The 20,334-nt window shown below is 36.6% G+C and overlaps 1 protein-coding gene across 1 annotated transcript in view; it reads right to left on the bottom strand.

Moving 5' to 3' along the window:
* Nucleotides 1-15,953, bottom strand: part of lamc1 (laminin, gamma 1) — a 74,438-nt gene extending 58,485 nt beyond the window's left edge. The window contains exon 1 of the mRNA XM_067362548.1: nucleotides 15,291-15,953. Coding sequence (XP_067218649.1) covers nucleotides 15,291-15,660 — 370 coding nt within the window. The 5' untranslated portion in view covers nucleotides 15,661-15,953. The remainder of the gene's footprint in view (nucleotides 1-15,290) is intronic.
* Nucleotides 15,954-20,334: the final 4,381 nt, after the last annotated feature.

Here is a 20,334-nt window from a genome sequence, read left to right as displayed (position 1 = left end):
TCAATTTCTCAAAACCACTCAAAATGCAGAAAGAACCTTAAAATTCCAATTGCATCATTTATTAAAATAAGTTACCATCCGGTAATTTCCTTCTAGTCGCCAAATCCACTTTGTACTTGTATTTGACGTTTGGCGAGTGTTAGTTTATAATCCTGCTTGGGGTAAGATCTCCCATTCAAAAACTTTGAGCTCCTCGTGCTTCCCCTCCCTCGGGGACAACAGCGAGAGATGGACACAACGTCCTGGTGACAACCATTGACGCTGAAGAAACGGTGCTCTAATTTGCTGAAACGGAGCACTTTGCCCCCCTTCAAGCCCCTCCCGGCCCTTTAATTTACTCTCAACGGCAGGAATGTTAAGTTTCAACTTCAAAGTAAACAGTGATGAATGGACTACAAACACAGGCCGTGGTTAAGCTTTTAGAGTGTAAATTTGGTGTTTAACATCTCATCCAGATGAAGACTTCTCTAAGACGAGGCAATGAAGTTGAGAGTGAGTTCTAATTAAGAATTTTCAGTTTGAAAAAGAAAGCCAGGAAGAGAAGAAAGAGGGAAAATGAGGGGATGGAGGGGAAAAAACAAGCAGACTGAAAGGTGGGGGGTGTATGAACAGACAAGTAGGAATAACCAAACAAAAAGACTAATCCAGTTACTGGATAACCCTTCCCCCATGTAAAGAAAAGAAGACAAAGGGGTTTTGTGAAGTAGAACTTGAAGAGGGTGGGCTAGAGATAGAGGGGGAGCACTGGCCCATGCCTCAGATCTAAAGATAGGACCCTGACATCCACTCACACGCACACACACGGCTGAGGCTTCTCCGGTGGGACGGTGCTTCATTCAAGAGGCTTAAGGAAAGAGCAGCCATTCAAGACATTCCTTAAGCGGCTATACCTTTTTACTTTAATAAGCTCCTTGGTGAAGTTCCCTTCATCCTTACTGCTCTCAAATTTGCTGAAGACACGTCTACGCAGTTTTACGATTCAGGTAGAAACTACATACAAGGCGAGAAGGATTTCGGTGGTCATTTTAAGAGAAAAAAAATGAATCTTTGATATTCAGGCAGTCATAGCCAAAGCAGGACGATATAGTACAATCGGCATCCAAGATTCTCCCATTGTGCACAAGAAACTTTCCCAGACAGACAACGACGAACTGGATTGAATGTGGACAATGCGCATAATACGCATAAATCAGGACTAATTCTTAATGTGAACAAGAGAATAGATATGAATCTGGTAATCAACGAACTGCATCAAAATGAAACAATGAAGTTCAAAAAACTATTCCAAAGAAATACATCAAATTAAATAAATAATATATATAAAAATATGCAACCAATAAACTGAAATTACAGGTTACAATTACAGGTTAGCACCATGATCAACCAAGAAACAATGTATTTACTTACTTTGCCCCAAAATACTAAAAAAAAAAAAAAAAAATAAAAACCATGTGTTCTGATCACATAGCAACAGTTGTGAGCGATAACTCGTTTTCTCTTGGAAAGCAATTATCAGCTGAGTTTAGGGGGTAAAATAATAAATGAAAATGAAACCGAGATAACAGTGTGCAGTAAAGCAGACACATGCTCATATGGACTATAGGAATGCGTGAACGCATCTTCTGATACGACTGAACTGACTTGTTGTTGAGAATTTGGAGCCAATTTATTTCCACATCAGCCCTACAAACTAGCATTCTGGCCAATTATCCAACACAAAGGAAGGAGGAATGTCACAACAAAGTGCAGAATTTGCTTTGTTATTCCTCGGGAGGTGATCGTGTTTGGACAGGGGAGACAAAAGGAAGCGAATGCTGAGACTCCGATTACAATCGTGCCGGAAACCAAAGTGACCTTTGGTCAACAGAGTGTGCATGAGAAATCTTTACAAGACCTGCTTTAAAAAGTAAGGTTAGAAATCCTATTAAAAATAAGTTTAATATGAACAGAATATTTTAAAAACATACAAGATAAGTGGGTCATCTTTGCTAATAAAGCAGCAGGGCCATGTAGACAAAAGCTAAATTGAGTTAAACGTGATGTGATATATTGCTGATTCAGTGGCCGAGACTCCACCTGTCTGTCTGACCCTATAATGTGACTTGTTTTCTGTCGTAATCTATTTCTGGATGCATAAAACTCTTCCTTTGACAAGTAAGCGTTACTGAACAAAATGATCTTATGATGAATGAGTTTTATGCAAGGTTGGCATGACAAATAATCTGAAAGGAATGTGTGAAGGAACTGTCTAAAATTTGAAATCTGACTCATGCAATAGACTGTGGGTCAGGAAATAGTCTTGAAATCCAGCCTGTAGTGAAGGGCAAAATGATGGATGGAAAGCCACATAAAACTGGTATACATAATTCAGCTCTCTCACTAAAATAAAACTAAATGAAAACCATCTCTGAAAGCACAGAATTGATCACAATAAATGATCGAAAAAAGTCAAGTAGTTCAAGAGTCAAACAATAAACCATTAAGGTTTGCCAAATGACATTCTTTTTCTCTCATGGAATAAACTGACAGAAGATCATTTGTTTAATATTCTGTCAAAAAGAGCGGAGTTTGTTTTCCAGGCAGCATAACATAACACAGGAAACCATAGGACCTAAGATACAACAGACTAAAACAACTATTTGCCCAGCCACAAGAGGAAAAGAACACTATGGTGTTGTTTCAAGAACATGATATTTTCACAAAAAACAAGGTAATGGAAGCCAGATTTAACCATGGAAAGTGTGGCATTTGAAAAAGTGAATTACCGACCATGATAATCTTATCTTGATCCAGTTTTATTAATCTTAACCGAAGTACTGAATAGGTGGCTTGTGAATTAAGTTTGCATTAATTAAGAATTCATGAAAGCATGAAAAATGTAGACTACTGTATCAACATGTCCAAGTCAAAAATATATCTTAGGCAATACCATAGATTATCAAGTATTAGCCGCCAAGAAAATCATATCTACATTAATGTGTACATTTCCATTGAGCGCATTTACAAGCACAGTCTTACATTGAATATAACCCAACAATGTGCAAGGTCATGCAAGTTTAAACAATGCCATTTTATCATCAGGAAAAAACATAATTAAGTCATATTTATCAACTAAATTAGAGTTATATGCAATCATCTAGGTTTGTCAAATAGGTTTTTCTTAAATTTGTACACCTGGATTTGACTTTTACTCCAATTTCATGTCACGTTTACTGGTGTTCATGCACTTGAACATTATTTTTTTATTGTTGCATGCACTGGAAAAGGAACAGTTTGTCTCAAAAAGCAGGAAGCAAGGGTTTCACTCTCTGATTGTAAACCTCACATTTTACTCTACTTTCAAATCATGCTTCACTGTAAAAGCATGTGCTATCACTGATGCCTGAGGGAGGGTATTTTCATAAAGTATGAACCAGCTGTGAAGCATGCACTGCCAGCTCTTTCAAGCACTCGAGCATGGTGGTGCTGGAAGAACTAATGAAGAATAATAAATACAGTTTTTCCCCATTGTGTTGGGACAACATTTCTCTTCCCATCTGGCTTGTGAAGCTCTGTTTATGTGTGAAAACAGCTGTATTTGGCAACTGACAATCTGCAAGAAAGTCGGGAGATCAGATTCACACTTCAATACCTGGATGCAGCGCTTTGAAGCTTCTGAAGTACTTTCTGTTGGAAAATAACAGAGCGAAGAACCTGACATTGGATATGTTTTTAAAGAGCTTGTTTTAAGTTGAAACTATACAGCTGCTTCATCAGCTATTTGTGGGAAATTTAAAGTTAAATACCGTCTAAACTTTAAGTTTTACCCAATGGCGAAATAACATATATAATTGTAGAGAATAATGAGTAAATAAAATGCTGATCCTTATTTGAAGGCCTAATCACAAAAAGGCTGCTAGTTTGACCACATTTACCCCGTGAGACAGGCTAAATGCTAGATGAACTTGTTGACATCTGTCATATTAGGTCATATCAGAGAGCTGATTTTACTTTGGCATCAACCCAAAGGCCATCTGCTGCATGTCTTGAGTTCATGGGAGTATTTTCCTGCTTCTGATAGCATTCTGTGAATGACAGGACTGGAGAATAACCCCCGCACAGTCTTATTCCACTCATGCATTAGCACGTGTTTGAGCTGTCACATTCTCAGCATGAACTACATTTCCATACAAGTCTAGACTCCAGATCAAACGAAGAAGGGGCAAAACAATGAGGGATGAAACTACGTGATTGATTCTGACAATAAAGCACTGGCAGAATGGAAACAAAGTCTTCTGCAAACATAACACGCATTAACCTCCAGTCTGATGACGGCATATCACCTGTAAAGACTTAAATAGGGTGGCCTATTCGTACTTTAGGGCTTGCCTACGTGCCCAATCAAAGACATTTGAGAAGAGCCAAATCTAAACAAGACAAACGCTGCTTGCAGGTGGAGCTGAGAGCATTGAGTGCACTAAGCCTCAAGGTTTTGAAAGACCAAGGACAAATAATGTACATCCAAGTGTGTGCAAAAAAAAGAAAGAATTAAGTACAGGGAGGACAACTGTGGGAAAGTTTCCATTCCTCCTTGAACACACACATCAAAGCAGTAAGACTAGAAATTATTAAGCCTTTTCTTTCTGTTTGGGAAAAACAAACAAACAAACAAAAGAGGTGTACAGATTTTCCATAGGCATGAAAAATACTTTGGCTGATATTACTAATTGTTTTACATTTCCGGTACAGTTCGATATTGAATACTTCCACTGCTTTTACATTTAGAATATTTTTGCCATCATATAGCATCCACTTAAAGTTCTGATGAAAGTTCTGTCATTAATTACTCACCCTCACGTCGTTTCACACCCTTAAGACCTTCGTTCATCTTCAAATCACAAATTAAGATTTTTTTGATAAAATCTGATGGCTCAGTAAGGCCTGCATTGACAGCAAATTAATTTACACTTTCAGTGCCCAGAAAGGTACTAAAAACATATTCAAATCAGTGGTTCGGAGTGTGAAAGTCACATGATTTTGGTTAATAATGCTCTGTTACATCAGTGTTTCGAAATTTCAATGGTTCACGTGACTTTGATACATGCTCTGAATCACTGATTCAAAACAAAAGATTTGTAAAACTGTTTTAAATAGGTTTTTAGTAGCTTTCTGGGCATTTGAAAGTGTAAATTATCTTGCTGTCAATGGAGGTCTCACTGAGCCATCGGATTTTATAAAAAATATCTTGTGTTCCGAAGATGAACGAAGGTCTTACGGGTGTGGAATGACATGAGGATGACATTTTTGGGTGAACTAACCCTTTAAAGTTAAACTTCAAAACTTAAAGAATTTAATTACACTGTTATATGTGGATATTCATTTTGAGATTTTCTCATTTTTACTTTTCAACAATGTACAAACATTGTAATGATGTGATACCTATATTCACTTAATTGTTTAAAAATATTTATGCATTTAAAAGAAAAAAAAAAATAGTACAGAATTAAAAATTTTAATTTATCGGCCAATAAAATGTTTTCCAATTCCAATTCATCTTTTACATTGCAAACATGCATTAAAAAGTATTACACAACAAAATCAAATAAGTAAATATACAAAGGTGCGCAAACTCGCTGATTAACTACCATAGTACAATGAATCATTGGAGAAACTAACCACCTAGTCACAACCGTTTCCTGAAACCGTGATAACATGGTCGTACCTCTGTCTTTTGAACCACAGTGGTTCAACAATATAGGACTGTCACTAATGATGTCATGCGCAGGTGGAGGACAAATAACTTCTGCTAGTTAAGCTCTTCAAGATCTCCAAGATGCTGCTGTAACGAACGTCACCTAATGATTACTGTTTTTGTTCCATGTCATTTTGCTTTATTTGATGTTTGATTCGTTCCCTTGTAAGTCATAGTCCGGAGTTCGCTTGCGACTTTGGTACCAAGTCGTTACTGAAATTTTAAATATGTGATGGTACCAGCATTTCCTCCTAGCATTTTGAGTGCTGTTGACCAGATTATTAAACTCCTCTGATTGGCCATTGTGTTCACATGCTCAACAGATATGTCTGTGATTGGCTACAATGATCACTGCATCAAGAACATGCTGTAAATAGACATCTGTGATGCTCTTCACTGAGCTTTTACACAGATACACACGGAAACGTTTGAAAGCAGGCGTATGTCAGCGGATCCATCTATCAGTGGATATATTAGGGATCCGCTGATAGATGCCTGCTTTCAAACACTCCCGTGTGTATCTGTGCAAGCGAAGTGCTCGGTGAAGAGCGTCACTGATGTCTATTTACAGCATGTTTTAAGAATCTGCCCAACAGTGCTCAAAATGCTAGGGGGAAATGCTGGTATCGTCACATTTTTAACATTTCAGTATAGACTTGGTTGCGAAGTTGGTACTGTGGCCAACACTAGTACTGAATGTTAGCTTGCTTATTGTGCCAAAGAGCCTAAACTATTTAAGTCCATGTCAACAAACAAAAAAACTATGCTTCTAACAGCTCTACAGCTCGAGAGCTGTAGTTCCAACAACGCAAGGTCACGACGTGTTTACAAATGTTCTTTCGACGGTTTCGGGAAACACCAAATCGTTGGTGGTAATGCTGGAATTTGCAACCATAGTTGGCCAATGATCTTTCAGTAAACACACCCCTGGTTAGCAGTCAAAATATAAAAAAAAAAAAAACAAAACAATCGCTTATAATCATTCGCCTAAATTTTGAGTTTTACAGAAATCGTAATTTAATCTTGGTGTGGATACCCACAATCTACAATTTACAGAATTCACTTTATCCCAAAGAGAAATATGTTCTCAAATATTTTGAAGGATCTCTTAATTTTGGAAATTCTCTGTAAAAAAAAATAAAAAATACAAATAGCCTAAGAATAACCATTAAACATTTCTCAAGCACCTAATTCAGAAAGAAAAGCAGCATAGTGGCATGTAGAAATTCTCACCCATCATGCAGACAGGCTCATTTATGCCAAACTAGCGTTAAATCTCCAGAGCTTAACTTTTAATGGGGTCCAGTCATTTGTTACGAGCACTAATCAGTGATGGCAAGGGCAGCAAACAGTACCCCCCCCTCCAACCGAGGGCTTATTCCACTATGACAGTCAAACGGGCCCACTGGACAACGCTCTCTTAAGTGACACGATAACCACAGCTCCCCGTCTGACGGCTCCAATCGCTGGCACCACAGACCCAGTGTGGGCTCTTTCATTAGACGTTTGCACAATCTGGAAAGGACTAGTGGCTCACAATGGCTTTATCACCAGGAAATGAGGGAGATTCTGCACTTTGTCCACCCTGGGTGGTCCGAAGCTCAAAATTAGCCCCTGGCTGTACAATTAGAGCCACCAAATAGTCCAAGTCATTGCCTTCCAATAGTGGTGGCATTGAAAATGTGGAAACAACAAATTAGCTTGGATTGAATTTACTATAGTGATGGAATTCCAAACAAATCCAACATCAACTGCCAATTTCGTCTCAAAGGAGAAACGCAGCAACAGGCCCGATGACAAGTGGAGTAAAACAAAATCGTGCAGTTACATGAACAGCTCGACTACAAAGGTTTCATAAACACAAGTTTCCCACACTGAGATCATACCTTCCAGAGAATAACAATAGGTTCAAACCAGATAGCAGGCTCTTCTTCCCAACCCCCTACACTCAGATTGGTATAATTTGGACCATCTGGTCCTTCATAAATGACAAGTTCTTTGATGGAGTTTGGGAAAAAAGCGCCTCTAAGGGATGAGAGAGACAAGGACCCCAGAGCCCAGGAAACATTCTGCTGTTCAGTTTCCCACACTGCTAACACTCATCGTCTCCTCTCATACGAGAAATCACAAGAGAGCGAGAGAGAGAGAGGATGAGACAGGAAAGAGACAAAGAGGAAGAAAACAAGAACAGAGGACAAATTCTTCTGCCAAGAGTTTGGCTCTCGTCAAGGTCAACCTTCTTAACATACTGTAAATGCCCATTAGCTCCAAGTAAAACAAGCTTTTTCCTGACACATAAATAATCATCTACACAAATCCTAAAAGGAAGACAGCATTGAAAGAAACACATTGTATTTCAGAGAGTGTGTACCAGAATTTTCCCAGATTTAAACAATTAGGAGGCAGATGTTCGACCAGCCCTCTTCCCTGAAAACAGAAGTGAAAACAAGGACAGCTCCTGATAAAGCGCACAAGGACAGCATATGAATTCAGTGCCATTACAAACTCAAAACAAGAGAAATGAGCCATGAAGGAGTGTACTATCTCATTTCATTTTAAATGAAATCGAACATGACAAGCACTGAAAACAATATGATGCAGAGTAAAATGCAAAGCACGGACTGACAGTTTTCAGTGAGCACTGTGGACTTCTTTCCATCAGTGAGGGAGGAAATGGCACGATAAGGGCCATTCACAAGCTCAAGTTAATGAATCACTGAATGCTGCAGTTTACCAGATGAAAGGAAATTCTCACTCCCCACAAATGCTCCCAAGGGTGTTTTGGGGAAAAAACTTCATCTCAAATGCACTTTGCCAATTCAAGAAGATTTGAAGATAAACTTACTATATAATAAAGGCAGTAACTGACTAGTACAATTATGAGCTTTTTTGCTGGGTTCCTCTATTAATACTGTAAAAAAAATATAGACCTTTAATGAAAACATCAAATAATTCAACATAAATTCCATATAAAAACCAGTGTGTGCTGACTAGGATCACACTCTACAAGACATCTATCAATGTACTTGGATGTATACAGAGCTTTTAGAAAGCTTTTTCATGAAAAAATGACTATTATAAACTTCAGTCAAAGAAAAAGCTTTAAACTCACTACTTGAATCAGATTCACTTTCTAGAATCATTCAGGACCGTTACTTAAGTCACAAATTGACTCCCCCGCTGAACCGAGTAATTTTTGAAACAAACAAAGAAACCTTCATGTAATGCAGTGTTTCCCAAACTGTGGTTCGCAAACCTTTGGAGGTTCATGAGTAAGCTGCAGACGGTTTGTAAGCTGATGAAAAGCTTTTAAAGCCGTGATTTAAACTGACTAAAAATTAGGGCTGCACGATTTAGCGCAATTTTATCGCACACGATTTGGCAAAAGCTGCGATTATTTTATGCGCAGCTTGTCAGAGCTCTACGGTTCTGTAAATGCTTCTTCATCTGAAAGCCAGAGGGCGCTCTTGTGCAGAAACTGCAAATATGCCCTGCTGCCGAAGTAGAACATGCTGAATAAACCGAAGATTGAAACGTTTTGATTGATTAAACATGACTGAAACGTTCTGATAATGAACACACGACTGCCTTATTCTGTGTAAGAAGCCACATCATCTCACAGAAGGAAGCTAAACTGTCATTATGAAGTGAGTTTGGAGTAAAAACACGTTATTAAATGTTCTCTTTTGTTGGACAAGATGTTAATAAATGCTTCTCATGTCTGGAAAGATGTTTTGACACGTGTTGCTTTATCAAATGCACATTATAAGCAATTCAAACTCTCAGTGCTTTCAGATGGATTAGCATTTGAAGCCATAGTTTATTGACAACCCGTGCATAAAAAAAAAAAAAAAAAAAAAAAATCGCTGCTTTGCAATTTCATAAATCGCACCAAGCCAAATTGTTTAAGTGCGATTTCAATGTTTTTTTCTAATCGTCCGATTAATTGTGCAGCCCTACTAAAAATGATTGGAGAAGATCAGCATAGTGGCATACGAACTCTGGAATTTCATTGGAAGACATTGAAAAAATTACTTATAATCTCCGGGTGAGCTTCACATGTGCAAAACAATTGCTTTTCTATACTCTACAAAACATCAGAGGGCAGCACTGAGACCTGTCATTTACAGGACACTCTCTCAGAAGAAGAAAGGTAGCAGATCCGCCATTTCATGCAAAGTTTAGAAGAACCAAAACAAAAAGAATGGAGAAATACAGTTTGCTTTGTTTACTGTATTTGGAACAGCGTGTTTTGTATCGCTCTTTCTGCACTCTTGTTCGACTACTGCACAATACGTCACAACTGTGTACTGCCATCTAGTGGACTCTTCCGTCTCAACATTCACCTTACGGATGCGCACACCATCCGCGTGCAACTCAATTTTTGCGTACGTGCGGATGGTGCATGCACAACGCAGATGTCAGCGGACCCTCCTAATGATGAAATTTGCGTCACGTGGACAGTGTGCGGATTGTCGTGGAACGTGGATGGCTGAAATATACTTTGGCCTTTACAAAATCCTTTAGCTCTGTAGAGATTGTTTTAGTCTTGATATAACATTGAAATCTATGACAATTCTGGAAAAAAACAACATCCTAACTACAGAAATATAATCCGGCACTTCTACCAAGGAATGACACAACATAGCCAAATTTGTGTTTGCAACCCCTCTGGGCTCTTTTTGACAAGTAGACCAATTTAAAACAGGCAGCATCAGCAATCTTCCATTAACCTGACCATTCTTCAAACTACCGCATTATATCTATTTGCCTGTACAAGTACAGCTGCATATGTCTACAAATCTTCATTAGCCAGTGTCTGGATGATGATTAACATTTCTCAGTCTCATCACATTCTTGAAGCCTAACAGGCCAGCCAGAACTGGTTAATAAAGTTCAAGACATAAAGTGTTCAATACTAGTAAATCTACCCTCCTCATCTCTCCTCGCCCCTCTTAATTCTGCTAGGCCAGGCCAAATCTCCTCGCTCTCACAGGACTCAGCAGTGTCAAGTTAAGACATGCCTGCTTCCGCCTCGACCATCCCAAACGAAGGCAGAATAAACATAAAAGCCATCAAAGCAAAGAACATAAAATAAAAGATAATGGCTGGGACCCAGACTTCTTGGGGGTTCCCACCTACGGAGTCGCTTTGAAAAAAACTGAACAAAAACATGTAAATCAACAATTGTGAATCTTCTCTGAGATTTTGGCTTCAGTTCTCGGTACAACGTGTACATATACATTATGTGTCATTTAGCAGACATTTCCGTTGAAAATGACAAATAAGCGATTCAACTTAAAAGAGGCAAAAAAGACAATCGATTACAGATTTGGATGTCACTATCCACGTATTTTAAAGCAAAATTTAGCGTACTGCATAAAAAGATGCATGGCTCAAATTGCACAAAAAACATGCACATGTGTTCAAAATTCCTACATGTGCAGAAAACCCCACTTTACCCCAAATTAATCAATTTCATCACTTGAAGGCAAATAATTAAGATGAAAAGCATCAAATATTATATATGACTGTCAGTTTCACACAGTTTTAATGACATGATTCAAATGCAAAATGCCTAAATTAACAAGACGAACTAAAGTGAATTAGAAGAAAAGGCGTCTGACTGAACTGGCCCATTATAGACCATGTGCTAACAAATGGCTGCTAATTAGTCAAGTGTATGATAGGAACATTAAAAGCTAAATCACTTCCTCTTCCATTATCTAAATGCAAATGTCTTATTGACACGCTGATTACAGCTCATTAGACATGCTTATTACTCACATTTGGTTATAGGCCTATTGATATAGCAGCATCTACCTGGGAATGAGAATATACAGAAGCCATGGCTTGCTGGGACTCTACTAATTGGTTATAGTGCTCGTTTCCCACAGCCAGAACAACCTCCTCCTGCAACCCAATCGTTTTGCTTAGGCTGGCAGAAATTCAATGATATGCGTAATGCGCACAACTTCACCGCCTAATAGAGAGGCCAAGTCTAACAGAGGCTCTATATCTAAAACAGTCTAAAACCCAGATTCTCAACCCAGAATGTGTGTCTCATGACCTTCTTATGTTGGGTACACACTGAAAGATTTTCAAAATGTGAGAAACAGGAGGACAAAAAAATCCTAGATTTAACCATTTTGCTCCTATGGTGTGTTTAGTGCCGTGATGTGACAAAAACAGCACGCCACCCACAAACCAGAGAATTTCAACCAGAGTCCCGACTGTGAACACGGGAAATCTCGCAAAATCGCTCGAGACTTCAGAATAAACATGGCGGACGATAGGCAGGAAGAAATTGTGTTTGGAATGCTTTTGACAGAAAATTCAGCTCCCTTTCTGATTGGATATCGTTTCGTTTCACAGGATAATCTCCAGAGCGTGTGCACGTTTGTCCTCGGGGTTCCCCCCACACATCAGGATTTCTGAATGTTGAATATTTACGTTTCGCGATCGGGGCAGCTCCGACGTTCTTCCGAGCAGATTCAGTCACTCTTAACACACCTCACGCCACAGGAAAATCTGATAAGATAGTCTATAGAACCATCATGATAATCGGGACATTACCTAGGATTGTCGGAAGGGGAGAAATCGTCCTGATTAGCTTGTGGTGTGTATCACTATTAGGTTAGCTTTCTCCACAACAGCCCTCAGCTGTCACAGATTGTGGTTTAGTGCTTTCACTAGCAATTATTTTGGTAATCGAGTAATCGGTTGAGTAATTTGATTATTAAATCTGGGATTTTTTTTTTTTTTTTTTTGGTAATAAAAATAGACCAAAGTAAACAATAACCATTGAAATGACTTAAAAAAACTTATATAATAACAATGATGTAATAAAAATAGGTTCAAATAAAGTATCATAAGCAAATAATCATGGTTTTATTGAACAAAACTGTTAAAATACATCTTGTAATATACATAATATAAACAATCAACTTGTGTAATTTGTGTGGAGCAGCATTCACTGTGATCGGAGTCACTCTTTTCACACAAGAAACTCGTAATCTGCACGCATATAAATAATTAAAGAGTCGTGTTTCACCCTGAAACCCGCAGTGCATATATTTATTTAAGTGAATCAGAGCCTTTGTGATTTCACCACAGCACTATGCTATATTATGAGTTTTAAATGGTTATAATATATTGTGCAGCCTTGGAAAACTATTTTGCCAGTGTTGTGTCGAATTTAATCTCGCTGCCAAATTATTGCCATCCTCGTTGAGGAGGCTACCTGGTTGCCTAATCCTAACCCCTCCCCCACGCCTACCTATACTGTGGACTCGGGGGGGGGGGGGTAACAATCTGGTGAGGGGGTCAGAATTCAGCACAACACTTAATCAACAAGGGCATATTGCAATTGAGGATTTTTTTAAATCAAGCCCTTTTGTGGTTAGACAATTAAACTTGAGTCATATTCAAGACTAATGCGCCTAATGACATCCAGTATACGATAACAGTACATTATAACAAAAAATAACTTTGATCCATGACAATTAGCAACATGCAGATTTTTATAGCCTAAAGCTATCAAATAACATCACTATTTTATAATGCATTTCTGCAGCAGCACTAGGTGATCTGTTATAATGCAGAAAACTGCAATTCAACATCTGAGATGATCAAGATTCTGCTTTGTTAGTACTTATTAATTAGACAGTAATAAATATTAATGAGACACCAGCATCTATTGTTAGTTACTGCCTCACTACAATTGCTTTTGGTAACACTTTACAGTAGGGCCTCATTTGTTAACATTAATGCATTAGATAAACTAACAATTTACAATATTTTTACAGCAACTATTAAAATGCATTCATTTTGAAATAGCATTTAATAAATTTCATTGTTAGTTCGAATAAAGAGACCTTATTGGAGTGTTATCTTTGCTTTTTTACTTGTCATAGTAAGAATGGACACTTAATAGTTAATTTTAAAAGATCTTACTAGTAAGATTAAAAACACACTAGTGTCTAACAGATAGGTATCCTGCTATTGTCTATTCTATGAAAACTAGAATAGATTGATGGGTCAAAGATGAAAAAGGTAAATAAAAAAGGTAAATAAAAGTGTAATCCAGCTTTGAATTGTTGTTTTTCATTACTTTAGAATGGGTACTGTTTAATTTTTTATTTTTTTTTCTGAGCAAAAATTAAATATCATACATTTTTACCGTGGTTTACAGATAACATCCACTAATATGTCACTGTAACAATCCTGTCAGAGATATTTACAACAACAAAAAAAATCTATTTTTGCCATATTAAAGACTAATTACTTTTACCCCCAAATGCTAATTACTTGTAATTTTACATTTTTAAACTTGGTTTTGCCCATTTGTCAGCAAAATATTTTGTACTCATTTAAAATGCAACAAAAAAAGATTATGCTCACTTATTCTTTTTATTTTTTATATATTATTATTTATATTATATACATATTTTAATACGTACAGGTCAGAATAAGTATGTTGTTCCAATTTTACAAAATATAAGTGTTACACTGAATGACAATGGAACATTATTTTACGCACATTTTATCCTCCCAAAACATTTGAAACCTTAAAAGTAGATGTTTTACTTGCATTTAATGTGCTTTCTATGCAAATAAAATCACTTGTAACTCAATTTTGGTACATTTCTGTTGATGCAGACATCTAAATGTCTTTGACCCAGTTACAAGCAACTAAACTGAAAACTTAAAGTATCAAATAAATAGGCTACTAATAAACAACTGAATAGTTACTAGTGAATAGCTAATATCTAAAATTAAAAAACATCCAAAGATTTCAATGGAAATGCAATTTGTTACCAGTAACAAAGGAAGACTTCTTGTTCTCCAATGGAAGTTATAGCATGCAATGAATGCAACTATTAGAATGAACAGTATAGAGATACATAGTAGTTTTATATTTTTATATATACAGGTCAGAATAAGTATGTTGTTCCAATTTTGCATAAATATAAGTGTTACACTGAATGACAATGGAACATTATTTCACCCACATTTTGCCTTTTTTCCCCTCCCAAAACTTTAAAATTAGATTTTTTACATGCATTTAATGTGCTTTCAATGCAAATAAAATCTTGTAAATTTTGGTAAATTTCTATAGATCTAAATGTCTTTGACCCAGATACAAGCATCTAAACTGTAAACTTAAAGTATCAAACAAATGGGCTACTAATAAACAATGGAATAGTTACTAGTGAATATCTAAAATCACAAACATCCAAAGATTTCAATGGAAATGCAATTTGTTACCAGTAACAGTGAAGTAGCAAGTTCTTGTTCTCCAATGGAAGTTATAGCATGCAATGAATGCAACTATTAGAATGAACAGTATAGAGATACATAGCATTCCATAGTGACTAGTTTCTATAAGAAAGAGTAATACCAATAAAACAGATACTATACTACTATTAAAAATTGTTTGGTTAACTTCAAGCAACACACGGACACTAAATGGACTTGTCTCAACTCTTCCCCACGGCCCAGCAAAACAAACATTTTGTAACTCTATTTGACGGGAATGTAAGTGAAAGCTGCTTACCCAGGTGAAGGGTCAGGTTGATGGTGTTGGGGTACTGGATGCCCGCTAACATAGTCTGACTTTGCCACCAGGTGGTATCCGCTTGGTTGTTGTAATCGGTGAGATAAACAGCGCTGTGGTGCTGTCTGGGGTCCGAGGCATCGCAAATGTGGCATGATTTCGTGACCCCCGTTACCCCGGTCTGCACGCAGTATTCTTCAGGCGGCGAGCCGCAAGTGTTGGTGGCCACCACGGTTACATTGAAAGCGGCGTTAACAAACTCTGGCATGCAGCGCTGAGGCCGATTGAACTCGTCTATACATTCATCCATCGCTGCATGACTACACGCTGCCCACAAAGTCCATAATAACAAACAGCTAAAAACCGACATTGTGTCCTTTAGTTTACGCGAGCTCACGTAGCTTACAGTCACTGTCTTGATCCCTTAAATCCTCGCAGTCTTTAAAAAGTTTGCGGTAACTCGCCAGCTACCGAGTTTGTGGTTTACTAAATAAACTCATGCGGAAAATGGTGGTAACCGCTTCACCTCCAAAAAGCGATAGTTGTGGCTTAATCTCCTCACGACTTCTCTCTTGCAGACCTTCACTTTATTGGTGCTTTGTAACCACCGCCATGGAAAAAAAAAAGTTTTGGAGAAAAGGAACTATATCCGACTACACCCTGGCAGCTAGTGCGCAAGTCAAAGTACTTCCAAAAAAAATCCCTACGTCTACTTCCGCCTGAAGGATGCTTTGATGGACCGCCGGCCCGCTAAACAAGGCAAGTCCGAATGGACAGGGAGACATGCGTGGGCGTGGTGAAAGTTGTATGGGCGTGGTTTTGCACTTTCCTGATTGGTCAGTTTCCCAGTCAAGTCCGGGAGTGGGCGGGGACTGAATTTCATAACTCACAGATTCTCAATGGAGCGATGAACTGATCACTAACTAGGCAAGTTAATTTTGTATATAGAACAAAGTTAAAGAAATTCAAAATTTCTAAATATTATGATATTGATGAAACTTGCTCCTTCTGTGGGTTTGTTGAAGAAACGGCTAGCCATTTATTTTATGATTGTAATTTATTTAAGTTCCTATATTTTTACCCACATAAATGTAACTCATACCTTCATCCTTAAAGAAGTTATCTTTTATTATGAAAACCCAAAGCTACTATCCCTTGAATATGTTATTTTTTTTTATCTTGTATGCAAAATTCTTCATTCACAAACAAATGTGGCTTAAATCTCCCCTAATATTGGTTATTTTAAATGTTATTATAATAATAACATTTTTTGATGCATTATGATGATTTATTTAAAGATGTGATTTAACCTAATTATTGTTATTTTCTTTTTTATTTCATATTGATGTATGCAAACTCAGGATATTTGTTTTCTGTTCTTTTAATGTATGATTATTCATTGTAACAGACACAACCACACTTTATTTCCCTGATCCTGTATGTATGTATATTCAAATTTTGCAATAAATAAAAAACTGATTACTAACTAGATACCCTTAAATATTAAAACAAATATCATGTGAAAGCTGAATAAATAAGCTTTCAGTTGGTGTATGGTTTGTTAGGACATGACAATATTTTTCAAGATACAACTATTGAAAATCTGGAGTATGAGGGTGCAAAAAAATCCAAATATTGAGAAAATTGCTTTTAAAATAGTCCTTAGCAATGCATAACCCTTCACAAAAAAATATTTTTTTTCATATATTTACAGTAGGAAATCTACAAAATAGATCTTTACTTAATATCCTAATGATTTTTGGCATAAAAGAAAAATCGATAATTTTGACCTATACAATGTATTGTTGGTTATTGCTACAAATATACCCATGTGACTTATGACTGGTTTTGTGGTCACCTATGTGTTTAATCCCAGAAAAAAATCCTTTAGATAAGCTGTCCATATGCGGACAGGAATATAAGTAGGAATAATTAAACTTTTTTATCCATTAAAAAAACTTTTTTTCTGAGATCTTTACATTCACATTTATCTTGTGGTATCTTCAGAGACATACTTTCTGGATGAATCCCCCATGCTATGAATAACTAGAGGATGATAGCTGTTGCTTGCTGAGAGCAGAAGTCAAAGAGCAAGGTTATATATACCTACTCTACCAGGCAAGGGTGTATCCGAAACTTTAAATAGCTGGGTGGTACGTTTTGTGAGCTGTTTATTAATATTTTACCAGCATTGTTTCAAAAGATGTAATAGAGAACCAACTAAACGTTCATCCCACACTCATTCTATCCATTTTTAGATGAGCTAATCCTTCATACAGATCTCAACAAAAAAGAAAATTGTTGTATTCTCACAATCTAAAAAAAAAATGTTGGGTTTAAAAACAACCCAAGTTGGGTTGAAAATGGACAAACTCAGCAATTAGGTTGTTTTAACCCAGCGGTTTGGTTAAATGTTTGCACAACCTGCTGGGCAAATGACTATATGTCTTGCTTAAAATGAACCCAAAATATGATGAAAATTAAAAATCAGATGCATTATTACTAGAGGCAACAATAATAATCAAAAGATGAACATTTATTAATAAGCAATTTAATAAATGTTTCTTTAATTATTATTCATTAAACGCATTTATAAATGTTCATTTCCAACATACATTGGGTTCATTTTAAGCAAGCAATACAGCAATTTTTAAACAATAGTTGAGTTAAATAAAACTACCCAGCATGTTGGGCAAACATTTAACCCAACCACAGGGTTAAATCAACCCAATCGGGGTTGGGTTGTTTTTAAGCCAGCATTTTTATTAGAGTGCAGGTATGTGCACTTTAAGAAAGCAAATACATTGATTGTAAATAAAGACTTTCAAATTTCCGCTATAGGCTATATTAATCAAAATCAACTTTATTTTTATGCATATTCAAAGGCTTCATAAAGAAAGAAAGAAAGAAAGAAAGAAAGAAAGAAAGCAAGCCTACCTCAAAATCAACTTTGAGATTTTTTATACAGATAAGCATATATCCTAACCACTGTATGCATAATAAGTTATTAATTCATAATAAAAATAATAAATAGGTCTAAATATATCAATTAAAAACAAAATATAGGACTGGCCATTCTGGCATTTTTTATTTATTTATTTTATTAAATATTTTGTTATGAACTCTCCTTTTGCTTTGGATTTTCACAGATAAAATTTGCTAAATGAATCGATTGGAAAGCGAGAGCTGGAGTTCTGATTTATCAGTTAAGGTACGTGTGGCATTGATAAGACTTGGGCTGCTATGGCAGACACTGTACCTGATGCTCTGCATGAGCTCAATGATCTCTCAGACTGCCTGCCATCAGCATGGTCATCATCTTCAGAGACATAATGCTATTACGATTTAATCAAATAGTGATCAAAGAACAAAACAACTCTGCTGTTTATCAAGGCAATCAATCAGTTCCCAGCTGTGGAGATTAATTGGTCAAATTAGCATCTCTCTAAATAGGATTTAAAAAGAAATGTACATATTTCTCAAAAAAATCACATGATAGGCCTACTTAAAAAGCTATAAAGCAAAGAGATGCTTATATGGTTTTGAGTTAAGAATATTAATAGGCTATAGCAATAATATATAACACCTCTGACCTCCGGCAATGAGCTCTCTACTAGACTTCTGTCCATCCATCAATCAATCAATCAATCACCTAAGTCTTACCTCATCCAGGACAGGGGAAATGAGAGCTAGATTTATCCCTATGTCAAAATGAGAAATGTGTGTCAACACTTTGTCAAACATTCACTCCAGCCCCCCATACTGAGACAGTGCCCTGCTGCATCAGGCTCAGGCATGCCCAGGAAGTGCATTGTCTCACCACTGCCTTAAAACTTTGAACTCATTCATCAGCAATTGTTTTCGAAGGGGACTTCGTCTATCCAGGATACAAAAGGTATGTACCCTTATCTTACCCAGAGGCTACGATTATATTCTCCCCAGAGATATTCCAAGCATCCTCTCATTTTTTTTTTCCTCTGTGGTGCCAGATTTGCTTTACTGAGTAAATCATATTTGAGAACAAATGTAAAAACAGCACACACTGTATTTGGAGTTATATTTACTTACACTTTGAAACACAATTATATTTACAGTTTAGGTTAGTCGTTCAGTGTTGAACTAAATAATAGCAATAAAATACATTTTAAATAATTGAAGCAAGTTATCATTCAAATATAAACACCATTTGCTGCGGTTTTAAAGCGCCCTCTATCGGTAACCATTAGCAAACTCATCTGCCCTCAGACGGACTTAAATAAAATATTTTAATCTTATGTTAATTTAATATTTTTACGCACCAAACACTTCAATTAGACAAAACTAAATGATTAAAATCTTGTTTTCTAATATATAATCCGCACTCTGGTCCAACACTTTAAGACCTAGTTTCACAGACAGGGCTTGGATTAAGTTCAATTAGGGCATTTAAGTAGCTTTTACAAACGTGCCTTAGAAAAAAAAAATACATTACTGCTGTGTATCTTCAGGCAAAACACTGGCAGTAACATATTTTAAGATATATCAGTACAAGTTGCTTTAAGTTAAATCAGTTTAAACATTTTAGTCTGGGACTAGCTTAAGCCTTGTCTGTAAAACTGGGGGAAAAATGTTTAGCTGTATTTGAGCCATGGATTTTTTGTTCAATCAAAGACATTTGGTAGACAAAATATCAATTTACGGTAACTCCTATCACTATATCAATGTATCACACATACTCTGAATGCACAATCATTTATCAATCAGCAATCCATTATTATGAAATGTAAATGTTATTTTATTGTGAAATTTCACATTAATGTCTTAAAATGCACATTTATAAACTACGGGCTGTTTGTTTTAGGGCACAAAAATGTTGCTCAATCTAGATAGAAAAAAAACTTGGCTGGAGATACACATTGCTGCACAACCACACATCTGGAAACTTTCTGATTCCCACCAGTAACTTTATGGTTGAATTGTAAATGAACTCATTTTATAGAATGCATGAGGAAGATCAAGAGTACCCAATGTTAAGTATAATAATGAAATCATACAAAAGATGATA

Source organism: Chanodichthys erythropterus, chromosome 16 (genome assembly GCF_024489055.1).
Source record: "Chanodichthys erythropterus isolate Z2021 chromosome 16, ASM2448905v1, whole genome shotgun sequence".
NCBI classification, from domain to species: Eukaryota; Metazoa; Chordata; class Actinopteri; order Cypriniformes; family Xenocyprididae; genus Chanodichthys; species Chanodichthys erythropterus.
The sequence above is the reverse complement of the archived record's forward strand: the minus strand, read 5'-3'. Positions and strand labels throughout refer to the sequence as shown.